This window comes from Peromyscus californicus, unplaced genomic scaffold (assembly GCF_007827085.1).
Source record: "Peromyscus californicus insignis strain IS unplaced genomic scaffold, ASM782708v3 Scaffold_5__1_contigs__length_169319896, whole genome shotgun sequence".
NCBI classification, from domain to species: Eukaryota; Metazoa; Chordata; class Mammalia; order Rodentia; family Cricetidae; genus Peromyscus; species Peromyscus californicus.
In genome coordinates, this window is record NW_026294573.1 from 57,137,201 (window position 1) to 57,151,290 (window position 14,090).

At 38.1% G+C, this 14,090-nt stretch overlaps 1 protein-coding gene across 1 annotated transcript in view; it reads left to right on the forward strand.

Moving 5' to 3' along the window:
- Nucleotides 1–14,090, forward strand: part of Plaa (phospholipase A2 activating protein) — a 37,158-nt gene that overhangs the window by 5,549 nt on the left and 17,519 nt on the right. The window contains exons 2-7 of the mRNA XM_052715600.1: nucleotides 6,064–6,257; nucleotides 9,502–9,602; nucleotides 9,689–9,809; nucleotides 10,567–10,734; nucleotides 11,061–11,196; nucleotides 13,504–13,673. Of these exons, the coding sequence (XP_052571560.1) occupies nucleotides 6,064–6,257; nucleotides 9,502–9,602; nucleotides 9,689–9,809; nucleotides 10,567–10,734; nucleotides 11,061–11,196; nucleotides 13,504–13,673 (890 nt within the window). The remainder of the gene's footprint in view (nucleotides 1–6,063; nucleotides 6,258–9,501; nucleotides 9,603–9,688; nucleotides 9,810–10,566; nucleotides 10,735–11,060; nucleotides 11,197–13,503; nucleotides 13,674–14,090) is intronic.

Here is a 14,090-nt window from a genome sequence, read left to right on the forward strand (position 1 = left end):
TGACCCTCCTAACTGTTTTAGGCGTATAGTTTGGAAGTATTTACTACGTGCCTAATGTTGTACCACCTAATGTTGTGCCTAATGTTGCACTATCCCCTCTTCATAGTTTCGTATTGTAAAACTGAAACTATATACCCATTAAAGTAGTAGTTCCCCTTCTTCCTCTTAGCTACTGGCAACCAGCATCTACTTTATATCTGTACAATTTTGAATTTTAGGTAACTTTTACTTCGTATAAATGGACTCTACAGTGTTCATTTTATAACTGGCCATTTTCATTTAGCATAACGTCTTCAAAGGTTGTCCGTATTGTAACATGTGTCAGTGTCTACTTGTATGTAGAAGTACATACTTAGATCATGTTTTTAGGCATTCTGCCAATCTGCCTTTTTTTTGTGGGGGGGAGCACTTACTTAGTCCATTGACATTTAAAGTGACATAAAATTCTCTTTTAAGGCTGAATAAAATTCTGGTTTTGAGTAGTATTTTCCTTACCAATTCATCCACGGTGGGCATTGGGTTGCTCCCATGGTTTAGCTATCATAAAATGCTTTATGAATATGGTTTCCTTCTTGCTTGCTTTTTTTGTTTGTTTTTTTGTTTTTTGTTTTTTTGAGACAGGGTTTCTCTGTTTAGTTTTGGTGCCTGTCCTGGATCTCGCTCTGTAGACCAAGCTAGCCTCGAACTCACAGAGATCCACCTGGCTCTGCCTCCCGAGTGCTGGGATTAAAGGCGTGCGCCACCACCACCACCTGGCTGAATATGATTTTTTGTTTTTGTTTTTTGTTTTTGTCGGAGCTGAGGACTGAACCCAGGGCCTTGCGCTTGCTAGGCAAGCTGTCTACCACTGAGCTAAATCCCCAACCCCTGAATATGATTTCTTAAGGAGCTCTTTGAGATTGTTTTTATTCTGTTGGATCATATGGTAATTCTGCTTTTAATTTTCTGAATAGAAGAATTACCCTGCTTTTCATAATGTCTTGTTCTTGGGTGGAATATACTCTTATTTCTACTTGGCTTACTGTATTGTTCAAGTTCTCTGTTCTGTTTTGTTTTGTTTTTCTGTTTTTAATTTGGCCTTGCTGGAGATTGAATGGGGTCTTACCCTAGCAGACAAAGGCTCTGCTGCTGACCTGGGCCCCAGGCCCCTGGCTTGTTTTCTGTGTTGTCAGTATTGAGTGGGATATTGAAGTCTTTTTGGTTTTTCAAGACAGAGTTTCTCTGTGTAGCCCTGGCTGTACTGGAACTAGCTCTGTAGACCAGGCTGGCCTCAAACTCAGAGATCTACCTGCCTTTGCCTCCCGAATGCTGACCACTGGGGGATATTGAAGTCTGTCTTATTGAAAGCAGTGCTTTCAATTCTTGTCAGTTTTCACTTTCTGCATTTTGATGATTATATTAGGCATATAACTTCATAATTATTAAATATTATTGCTGTATTCCTCTTTGGTTTTAATTTCTTGGGACAAGGTTTTGCCATGTAACCTAGGCCTACCCTCCAATTTTCTGGAATCACAGGTATGTGTCATCATACCTGGCATGAAGTTTTATTAATATGTAATAATATATTTGACTTGGTGCCTGTTTTTAACTTAAGACAATTGATCTAATATTCATACAGCTTCCTTTTGCTTTTTTTTTTTTAACTGTTTACGTGGAGTAACTTTCTCCAGTGTATTTGTGTTTGGGGAGCTAAAGTGAGACTCTTGTGTGTGTAGATAGCACATACTTAGATCATGTTAATCATGTTTTGGGGCATTCTGCCAATCTGTCTTTTGATTGAGCATTTAGTCCATTGACATTTAAAGTGAGTACATTTTACTATTATTTTCTATATTCCTTTTTTTTTTGGTTTTTCAAGACAGGGTTTCTCTGTGTAGCTTTGCGCCTTTCCTGGAACTCGCTTTGGAGACCAGGCTGGCCTTGAACTCACAGATATCCGCCTGCCTCTGCCTCCCAAGTGCTGGGATTAAAGGCATGCGCCACCACCACCCGGCTATTTTCTATATTCCATAGAGGTTTTTTTTTTTTTTCCCCAATCCTACAGCACTGTCTTCTGTTTAGTTGTTTTGGGGAAGTAACTGAAACCACTAAAATTAATTGTGTGTGTGTGTGTGTGAGTATGTGTAGACAGCTTATAGGAGTTGATTCCCTCCTTCTAGCATGTGGGTCTAGGGCATTGAACTCAGGTCAATCAGGCTTGTGCACAAGTACCTTCACCCACTGAACCATATGACTGGCCCTTTTTTCTTTATTGATATTGTTGGCTTCTTCAGTCACTATTTATTTATTTAAAAACAACAACAAAAGACCAAAGCTGTGGCAGGAGAGGTGGCTCAGCCATTTAGAGCACTGGCTGTTCTTCCAGAGGTCCAGAGTTCAATTCCCAGCAAGCACACGGTGGCTCATAACCATCTATAATGGGATCTGATGCCCTCTTCTGGCAGGTATACATGCAGATAGAACACTCATACACATAAAATAAATAAAAAAGGCAACCAAAAAGAAAAAAGTTAAAAAAAAAAAAAAAAAAAGAAGCTAAGGTTGGTCTCAGGCTGCAGTTTCTTTTGCCACGGTCTCCCAAGTGCTAAAATTATAGGCACTTACCACTAGCCCAGTTGAGGACTGTTTTTCTACACGTGACTCTGAGTTCATTTCATCTGGAAAACATATTTCTAGGAGGACAAGTTTGGTAGTTTGAAATTTACTTGCTTTTGTCATCTGGAAATGTCTTCATTAACCTCCTATCTTCTCTGTGTGTTTTAACACTTTGAGTATACTGGCTCAGAGCCACCTGCCTCTGGAGGTATTTGTACATGTGCATGGTGGAAATTGAACCCAGAGCCTCATGCATGTAAAATACTTACTCTGTCACTAAATTATGGCTCCAAAGGTTTTTGTTTTGTTTGTTTGTTTGTTTTAAATGGAGAATTTACCTAGTATCATGCTTTGTGAGTAAGGTGTGTGTGTGTGTGTGTGTGTGTGTGTGTGTGTGTGTGTGTGTGTGTGTTGATGTTGATATTGTTGGCTTCTTCAGTCACTATCCACATATTTGGAGGCACTGTCTCTCAGTGAATCTGGAGCTCATCTGTTTAGCTTGACTGGCCAATGAGCTCTAGGAATCTCCCTGGTTTTGCTTCTCTCTTTCTTGCTGAGGTTACAGACGTGGGCACTGCCTGGCTTTTCATGAATGCTGAGGATCCAAACTCAATTCTTACTGATTGCACAGCAGGCATTTTATCAACTGAGCCGCCTCTCCGTTCCCAAGCCTGGTATCTTATAACTTGTACATTTTATTTATTATGTATATATGGAAAGGTACACTTTGCATAGCACTGTGTGGAGGTCAGGGGACAACTTGCAGCAGTCATTTTTCTCTACCACGTGGGCCTGAGGGATTGAACCCAGGTCATCAAGCACCTTTACTTACTAAACTGTCTTAAGGCCCTAGCCTAGCATCTTACTGGAAAGATTATATGTGATGAGTTGCTTCTGTCATTGTACTGTGTCTCAGTGCACTTTGCCTTATTTTGAAATTTTTGTAGATGAATACATTCATATCTTCATCAAATTTGAGTTTGTTTTTAGCCATTATTTAATTAAATACTGTCTACCCTCTTTCCTCACTCCCTGTTCTAGGACTGCTACAGTATGCATATAGTTCATTTCATTGATTCCCATGGGACTCTTAGGTTTGGTTTACTTTAGTATTCTTCCTTTCTTACTCAGACTTGATCACTCCTATTTCCTGTCTTCAAACTTATCAGTGTTAGGCTTTTGAAATTGTCTGGTACTTCTCATTTGTTCCTGTAATCTGCAGCTTTAGAATTTCTTTTGGACTTATTCCTTGTTGACATTTCTCTTGTACTCCTCCATCATTTTCCTTGTTTCTCTGCATCTTCCTTTAGGTCTTCTAGCATCTGTGAGACAATTGTTTTAAGCCAGGTATGGCACATATACCTTTGCAATTCTAGCACTTGGTATGATGAAGCAGGGGGATTGCAATTTCCAGGTCCGGTGAGGCCCTGTCTTTTGTTTGTTTGTTAGCCTTTCTCAAGATGGTCGTTTTAGATTCTTTGACTAGTCGGTATGCCATTTGGCCGTCTAGCTTTTTCAGGAACCACTTGTAGGGATCTGTTTTGCTGCTTTGAGTGACCAGAGCTTTGCTGATGGTTGTTCAGTGTCTGCCGAATCCCAGCCCAAGGTATATCCTTGAGGGCTTAGATCTTTTCTCACCTGTTTTCCCTGAGCATGCACACTCACTTCTAAATTCCCTGGATATGCAGTTGCTTTTGAATAACCCTGTTTTAAGGTTGTTCCTTTGTTTGTAGTTTGAGACAGGATCTACCTTGTGTAGCCAAGGCTGGCTTTGAACTAAATCCTCTGGCCTCAGCTTCCTGAGTGCTGGGATTGCAAGCATGTACCATCATACCTGACTACTAATATCCTGGATTTTATTGTCTGGCTCTCAAAAGTAAAAAAAGAGAATGCTGAAGGGGCAAAGTGAGTGTTGGTACTTTAAATTCTTCATAAGTCACTTTAGTTGGAGAGGCAATTGTTTGAATCAGCAGGGAAGACAGGAAGTTTCAACAATGGCCACCTAATTTTGAATAGCAAACCACAGTCAGAGAACTGATCTCTGCTCTGTGGAGGACAGGATACTTATACACTCTTTGGCTTCTGCTTTTGTGTGCAGTCTGCTACAGGAACATGTGGAGGATCACCCACCATGGAGTTAGAGGGTAACAGCTTGGTAGCTGCTACTGTTCCAATGGCCAAAATTGATTACAGTTAACTTCAGTGGGCCGAATGTGTAGTGTACATGGGCTCTGCGTTTGATCCCAGCAAAATTAAAATCCAGTTTCCAATCTATGCCTCATCTTGGAAGTTGGAAGCCTTCAATTGACACCATAGTTCTCAAGTATTACTACCAGACCATTCTGCCAGTGCATTTGCTAAGTGGGGAGAAAGGTTCCTGGTTCTTTCAACCTCAGCTAGCATCTTCACAGAGTTCCCTGCAGTTCTTAGCCTTTTGGGAAGGGGACCGATTGGTCCATTGATTCTCCTCTTAACCTGCTGTCAGTGTAGAAGTCAGTCATTTTCCACAGGTCTCCTAAGCTTTTACTACTTTTTAAGTAGCTATTTTTACACTATTGAAAGTTATATTCATAGTTGTTTTTTTTCCCTTCATCCTCCCTGTAATGTGTTTATTGAACTATGAACTGCTGTTTGTAGTTAAATGACTAGTTAGTGAACTTTGGGAAAGAAACAAAAATAGACTAGTGTGTTGGAGTGTTCCATTTTTGTTGGAGTGTGTTCAGTTTTTCTCCGGGAGTTTGATCTCATTATGTGCATTTCCCTTAGCTGCTTCACCTAGATTGTGAACTTTTTGATTGCTAGAGATATAATTGTATATATGTCTTATTACCAGCTTATTGTTTTCTACCCAGTATATCATACCATTGCTTTAATTACTTAAGTCATTGGTGTATGTAACAAATGGGCAATCATTTGTAATCTAAGGAAGGCACTTACTACTGTGCTGTGCTCCCAAACAGTACATTAGTTCCCCTTTTTTAAATTGCACACTGAAAATGATTGATATTCTAGCTGTTTAGCTGTATCTACTATACTATATTAATGAGTCATAAGTTTATACTTCATTGAGCAAATTTAGTTTACTGACAGTGGATTCTATTATCTTAATTTCAAGTGTTTCAGTTCCCCAGAGATTTCTTAGAGTAACAATGACTGATGAGAATGGTGTTGGAGAATGAGAAAAGTCCACTTAGAATATTCATCTCCTGTCTTTTCTTTTCTTGCTTTTCCTCTTAACTAGTGTACTCTAACTGAGAAAACACAATTTTTCCCAATCTGATATAATCCTCTAGTTATGCAACAAAGCTGTTTAATGTTTGATTAAAAACAATAGGTTCTTTGAATGGTATGTATTCTTAAAGTTCAGCCTGTACACTGAGTGGTAATGAATATTTTTATGTGTTATGTCTTAAGGTAAGCCAGGAGGGGGCAAATGTATATCTATTAATGATCCTGTCTTTCTAGTCCTAACAGGGGCTTTACGGAAATGCATTGTATGAGCGGCCATTCTAATTTTGTGTCTTGTGTGTGCATCATACCCTCAAGTGACATATATCCTCATGGACTAATTGCCACTGGAGGAAATGACCACAATATATGCATTTTCTCGCTGGAAAGTCCGATGCCACTTTATATTTTAAAGGGTCACAAAGACACTGGTAAGCATAGCATGATGTATTTGTGTATTTGAAGACTGAATTACAACCCACCTGCCTTCTTTCCTCATGTTTTTGTCTGTGTTTGTTGCTGGAAACCTTTTTGGACCATCTTAGCTATGTAAATATTCTGTTATAAATTTACTTGCAGATTTAAAGATTGGTATATTCAAATATTTTTCCTTTTGGTACTAGGGATCAGACAGTTTTCATGCATACTAGGAAGCCTCTACCTACCACTGAGCTATACTACTCAAGCCTATATAAATATGAAAAGTAAAGTATTGAGTTATAAAAGGAAGAAACTGTGATATTAATATACCTTATAATTTTTGTTTTCTACTATTTTGTATAAAGAAGTTATTTACTTAACAAAGGGTTTTTGTTTTTTTCTGTCTGGTTGACTGTCTATTAATACAGCAAAGCAAAGACTGGGAACAATGTGTTTAGGGATCTGGTATAATTTTTAAAAGGAAAATACTTTGAAATATCACAGCTCTTTGTTATAAAACAATGTGCAAAACCAGTGTGGTTATGTGTACTTATTTTTATTTTATTTCATTTTTTAAGATTTATTTTTATAGCCGGACATTGTGGCACACACCTTTAATTCCAGCACTCAGGAGGCAGAGGCAGGCGGATCTCTCTTAAGTTCGAGGCCAGCCTCGTCTACAGAGTGAGTTCCAGGACAGCCAGAGCTACACAGAGAAACCCTGTTTTGAAAAACCAAACCAAAACAAAAAATTTCTTTTATTATTTGTAATGAAGTATGTGTGTTTGTGCACAGACACCTGGGTACTGGGCTAGAGGGGGTTGTGAGCCACCAGATAGGTGTTGGGAGCTGAACTCAGGACCCCTGCAAGAGCCTGTGCACTAATGACAAGCCGTCTCTCCAGCCCCTTATTTTATACAGTATATGTAGAAAGTTGGGACATGATGTATAAACACTTAATTCCTGTAAAGAATGTGAAGATCTTTGTGCATATTTTAAATGTAGAATGATATAGATTTTAAAGTTGTTTTTGTTATGGAAAGTTTTAAATGTTTACAAATTATAGACTTAGTATTTTATCGTGAGTTACTAAATAAATACGTGTACCCAGGAGTAAATAGTATAAAAATCCCCTCCATGAGTTTCCATAGCTTTAAGGATTATCATTGGCTTATATTATTTAATTTTCTTCTTCTACCATGGTATTATTTTAAAATCAAAGTCTTGATTTTTTTTTTTTTTTTTTTTTTTTTTTTTTTTTGGTTTTTCGAGACAGGGTTTCTCTGTGTAGCTTTGCGCCTTTTCCTGGAACTCACCTTGTAGCCCAGGCTAGCCTCGAACTCACAGAGATCCACCTGGCTCTGCCTCCCAAGTGCTGGGATTAAAGGCGTGCGCCACCACCGCCCAGCTAAAGTCTTGATTTTTTTTCTATAAGTATTTCAGTATGTAACTTCACAGAATTTTTCTGTAAAGGATTAGTTATTAAATGTTTTCGGCTTTTCAAGCTCTATGACTATTATAACTCAACTCACACAAAAGCATGAATCAGACTGTCTGTTTTTCAATAAAACTTTAGGGCTTCTCACATGATAAGTAATTGTTTAGCCCTGATCTATCTTATAAATTGTCCAAGGTCCTCTTGAACTTATTGTGCGTGTAGCAAGGCCATCAGCTTGTCATCTTCCTGCGTTAGCCTCCTGGATAGCTGGAATTATAGGCTTATGCAACCAAGTCCAATGAAACATCTTTATTTATGGACACTTGAAATGTATGTGCAGTTTTAATTCCCCTGTCACTTAAAAAGATAAAATTGTTTGGCTTTTGTGGGTTGTAAAAAACAAGTATTAATGTGCATTAATTTGCGGATTTCCCCTACCCCAAACAGTGATTGCGTGTATGTGAGTGTCTGTGGGGGTGGGGAGACAATGACAAGGAACAACCTTGGATGTCATTCCTTAAGTGCTGTCCCCCCCGCCCCCCCCTTTTTTTAATTTACTGTCGTACATCCTTTAATCCTAGCACTTGGAAGGTAGAAGCAGGTGGATCTCCAAGTTTGAGGCTAGCCAGGGCTGCATAAAGTTATTTTAGTAGTATTTTTGTAGATGCATGCTACAACACATGTAAGGAGTTCAGAGGATAACACTTGGCAGTTAGTTTTCTTCTGCCATCTTGTGGGATCCAATGATGGAACTAAGATGATCAGGCCTATAAGTATCTCCTCTCATAGAGCTATCTACCCTCACCTTTTTAGTTTTGAGAAAAGGACTCTCAGTAGCCTGAGGCTTGCCAAGTCCACTAAGCTGCCTGGCCAGATAGCCCGAAGGATCTGCCGGTTTTCACCTCCCCAGCACTAGAATTCTAAGCATATCATACCCCTGTCCTACCTTGGCATTTTGTTGTTGTTGTTTTGTTTTGTTTTGTTTTTGAGACAGAGTTTCTCTGTGTAACAGTTCTGGCTGTCCTGGAATCCACTTCTAGACCAGGCTGGCCTGGAACTCACAGAGATCCACCTGCCTCTACCTCCTGAGTGCTGGGATTAAAAGTGTGCATCACCGCTGCCCGGCAGTAGCCCTTGGCATTTTTAATGGGCTTTGCAGCTTGAACATGGGTCCTTGTGCTTGTAGGGCAAGCCCTTTACCCACTGAGCCTTCTCCCCAGCCCCAACTTTTTTCCCCTAAAAGGAAGAAATAACCGTATTATCATTATTACACTTAAAACAAACAAAAATTGACTCAATATCTTTTTCTTGCTTTGAATTCTGACCCTGACAAGGTCCATTTGCCAGTTCCTACCTAATACCCATGAAGGTTGAGTAGCTCACAACAGCCTGTAGCTCCAGTTCCCAAGGTATCCAGTACCCTCTTCTGGTCACACATGACATAGACTCATACAGGCGTATACACATACGCATAAATGGAAATAAGAATTAAAACAAACAAACAAAAAACAAATGGTAATTTAAAAAACTCAATATAATTGGGACCATTTGGGTGAGTGTGATTTTGTGGGACTCTCTGTATTGCCCTTGTGGCCACAGAGCTTATAAATGGCTCAGCGAGGCCTTGTCCCTAGACATTCTGGCACCAAAGCTTTTAATCTTGATCACTGTGTTCCCTCAGCTCCACTGAATAGAATTTTATTGACTAAGAAACTGTCACTTCACAAATTTACTAAAAATTATAATAGTTTCGAAGCTTGCCAGGTTGAGCATTTGTTCACATGAGAATACACTAACTAATCACTTTTCCCCCTTAGTTTGTAGTCTTTCATCTGGAAAATTTGGGACATTGCTTAGTGGCTCATGGGACACCACTGCAAAAGTCTGGCTGAATGACAAATGCATGATGACATTACAGGTATCGTTTCTGTGTGAATATTTTAGATAATAAATGAATATTGAAGATTCTGTGGCATCTTAAGTTGATACCTGTTTTACTCCTAGGGTCATACAGCTGCAGTATGGGCAGTAAAGATTTTACCTGAACAGGGATTGATGTTAACTGGATCAGCAGACAAGACTATTAAACTGTGGAAGGCTGGAAGGTGTGAGAGGACTTTTTCAGGTAATGTCAGTGTTAACAACTTTTATAATACATAATGTACTTCTTACCTGCTCAATTGTTTTATTGTTTTTTCCTCTAAAGTTTAGAAGCTGAAAAATGGTAATTTAAAAAACTCAATATAATTGGGACCATTTGGGTGAGTGTGATTTTGTGTATATTGTAATGCATGTAACTTTGGTATGGAGTTAAACTCTAGCTCTTTGATACAGTGAGGCATCCATTGTCTGATTACTTGCTTATTTATGGACTTTCAGCTTTGGGGATTTGAACCCAATCCCTTGTACTTTAACACATGCTCCTGCTGAACAACATCATCAGCCTCTCTGCTGTCTAACAAGAGTGTCACACTGTTTATTTATTTACCGTAGGCCATTAATATTTGGGTGTGAGTTTTTATTGTTTTTCCTCTTTATTCCTTAAAGGTTAAAGTTGTGGTGGTACGTGCCTTTAATCACAGCACTTGGGAGTCAGAGTCATGTATATCTCTTTGGTCAAGCCTGGTCTACAATTTCTTGAGGGTTTCGGAAATCATTTGAAGAAGATAGAAAAAATATAAAATAACTTCCTAAGACTGGGGATAAACAATGCTAAATGGCCTGATTACCAGACCACTTTCTACAGGAGAAAATAAAGTTTCTGTGACTTGAAAAGTTAGATTTTACTATTCACTTACAAGTTTTATGGGGTTAATAAACTGCGCAGTGCTTCTAACCAAGCAGTGCATTTTATTGGTTTGTATTTTTTTTTTTAAATCCAGGGCACGAAGACTGTGTAAGAGGTTTGGCAATTTTGAGTGAAACAGAATTTCTTTCCTGTGCAAACGATGCTAGTATCAGAAGGTGGCAGATTACTGGCGAGTGTCTTGAAGTGTTTTATGGACATACAAATTACATTTATAGTATATCTGTCTTTCCAAATTGTAGAGGTAAGATTATGTTATGCTATGTATTTAAATTTTTGCTATTACATTCCATTTTTGAGAAATTTCTGTGACTACCTTCATATTAATTCAGAGTAGATGACTATTATAAAAAGCCTTTGAGTGTCTGAGGAGACTTTGTATAACTGATTGGTCCAAAGAATAGAGTGTAAAATGTGAAACAAATAAAAACATGATTTTGAGTTTGTAACAAGTTACAAAATCTAAAATTAATTTTAAATTAGTCATTACGCATACATAGAAAAACATTGCTTATAAATATACTCAATTTTATCCAAACAAATTTTTTCTTCTGTTTTCATTAATTTTAGATTTTGTGACAACAGCAGAAGACAGATCTCTGAGAATATGGAAACATGGTGAATGTGCCCAAACAATTCGACTTCCAGCTCAGTCTATATGGTGCTGCTGTGTTCTGGATAATGGTGACATTGTGGTTGGTGCGAGGTATTTATATTCTAGTCAGTCAATAAATTTTTTGTGTCTAGGTGGTTGGTAGGTACTTGAGTGTACAGAGGTAAACCATAGAAATTTCAGGTGAACTGGAAGGATTGTTTGCACATTTTGTTACTAAGTGAACATCAATAATAACAACTTTTCAAGAACTGGTACTTACTTTGTGGTTTGGTATTACATTATAAATTGTATAGTGAAAACACCAAATGCCAAAGAAGCTGGAGAAAGTAGAGATCTGTATGGGAAAACTTTCCCAAGAAGTTTAATTGGATTTTGAAAGTTGAATAAGAAAAGAAATTAGAAATTTTGACAAGAGAGATAACACAACTTCCATTTATGGAGTGAATGTTGTACGTTTAGAAGATGAGGGAAATACTCAAGGATTAAGGTTCTGGGTATAGCGACTGGTAGGTATGGTGCAGCTTACCTGTGGCTGAGATTCAAACTAGGTCCTTTTGGTGCTTAGGGTAAAAGATTGTAGCTCTTGAGCAAGACATGATCAGATTTAAGTGAAATTTATGAATTATACAGATTGGGTTCAACTAGAGGTAACATTGGAAAGGAAAGCAAACTAGAAATGAATTATACTAGGAGTGTGTGGTTATAAACTGACCTCACAATACTAATGAATACATGAATGAGAAAATTCAGAGGAAAAGGATAAAGCTTCAAACTATAGTATATGGTAATCTCCATTAATAAAAATAGACAAGTAGGAGAATTAATTTGGTTCGTAAAGAAGGTAATACTTTGGCTTAAGACTTGTTGAATCTGAGTTGTGTCTTGCCATACTGCCAGTGGGTCCTAAGTAGTCAGATGGAGTCCTAGTATAAGAACTGAGCCTAAAGATGGACACAAAACTTTCCTTAGGGGAGGAAATAGAGAAGAGGGACAGAAGATGAGCAATGAATCCTATGAAATAATCTGGATGTAGAAAGGTCAGTAGGTTAAAAAGCACACAGGAGTCCAGATGTCAGAATTCAGGGAGATAGAAAAGGTTTTGGAGGAAGCTTAGTATCAGTGTCCTAAGTGTGTGAGAGGTTGAAGAATGGAAAGGTAGAAGAGCATTTGGATTCGTTCTAAAACATGGCACTACACTGTTGTTGCTGTTACATTTTAGTAGAAAATTATAGGGCAAAAAATAAAGGAAATGAAGGAGTACTTGACACAAGAAAAGACTAATGACATTGAGAGCAAGAGGGAAAAGGTGACAGCTCTGAGTGCAGATTTAGCAGACCTCTTTTATTTTTGGTTGGGCCAGGGATTCATTGGTTGACATAGAATATTTCACGAAGCTTGCTGACAGGAAAATGAACCAGCCAAGAAAGTGAAACTGACATTAGTAGAAAGTTAAGGAATAAAGTATTCTATAGAATTCAGTAGAATTAATACACTTTAAACTAGATAGTGTGACTCCCCCACTTTATTAAAATTGACAAAATGTAGTCATAAGACTAAAATATGTTCTTGAGACTATAGGTTGAGAACTATTCTTTAGCCAATCATGAAGCTGTATTTTTCTTTGAGGTTATTTGAGCATTTTGAGTACCTGCTATATGATAAGCCTAGGTTGGATCTTTGATTGTTTTATAAAGTAAACTGACCCAGTAACCCTTTTTGTTTTGGGGAATTTTTATTTGTTTGTTTGGTTTTTGGTTTGTTTGTTTGGTGTGTGTATGTGTGTGGTGCTGTTTTGATTGCTTGTTTTTGTTTTGTTTGTTTTTAAGACAGGGTCTTGCTCTGAAACCTAGGCTATAATTATAAGTCTATGTCACAATGCCCAGCCAACCCTTTTTGATAGTATATGTTGCCTGTGTAATAGTGATTTTTAAAAGCAATTACTGTATTTCTAAATTGTTACAGTAAATATTTAGCATAGAATTCAATATTGTGCTGGCCATAGTGACACTTACCTGTAATCCCAGCATTTGAGAGGCTGAGTGAGAAAATCATACAGTTAAGGCTGGCCTTGGCTATGTATGAATACCTGTCTCAAAACAACCAAATGCTGGGATATAACTCAGTGGTAGAGCACCATCGTAATGGAATCAAGGTTCTGATGGGTTCAGTCACTGGCATTTTTTAAAAAATTGAAAATTATACTTAAGTGTATTTCTCTCTCCTTTGCCAGCAACTTCTTTAAATAGATGAAATAGTAATGTATGTTTAGTCAGCATACTTCTTGACAATACACAGTGATATTTTTCATATTCATGCATACAGATAATTTTCGCCTTATTCACATGAGAGAATGTTCATAAACTGTCAGTAACTTAAATTAGTTTGCTTTTCTTGTAGTGATGGTATTATTAGAGTGTTTACAGAGTCAGAGGATCGAACAGCAAGTGCTGAGGAAATCAAGGCTTTTGAGAGAGAGCTCTCTCAGGCAACTATCGATTCCAAAACTGGGGACTTAGGGGACATTAATGCAGAGCAGCTTCCTGGAAGGGAACATCTGAATGAACCAGGTAACTATTAGAGAGTAATTGTAGTTCAGGCAATGGTGGTGCATACCTTTAATCCCAGCAATTGGGAGGCAGAGGCAGGTGGATCTCTGTGAGTTCAAGCCCGGCCTGGCCTACATAGTGAGCCCAGGACAGCCAAGGTGAAACATAGAAACCCTGTGGGTGGGCGGGGGTGGGGGGGTGGGGAGATACCACTTGCCTTTTGGAATACCAGTAGTAATAAGGGAACATGTTTTGCTAATGTTTCATTTGTTCTCAATGCCAGATACTGATACTTGAGGATTTTTATTTACTATTACACCTAACTGATAAGAGAAGCCATGTTCTTCTTGCTTGTTTTATTGTTTGAACTTGGAAGCATCCATAAAAAACATGTTAAAATTTGTCTAACTGTTTTTGGATTTTACTCTGCCAATCAAC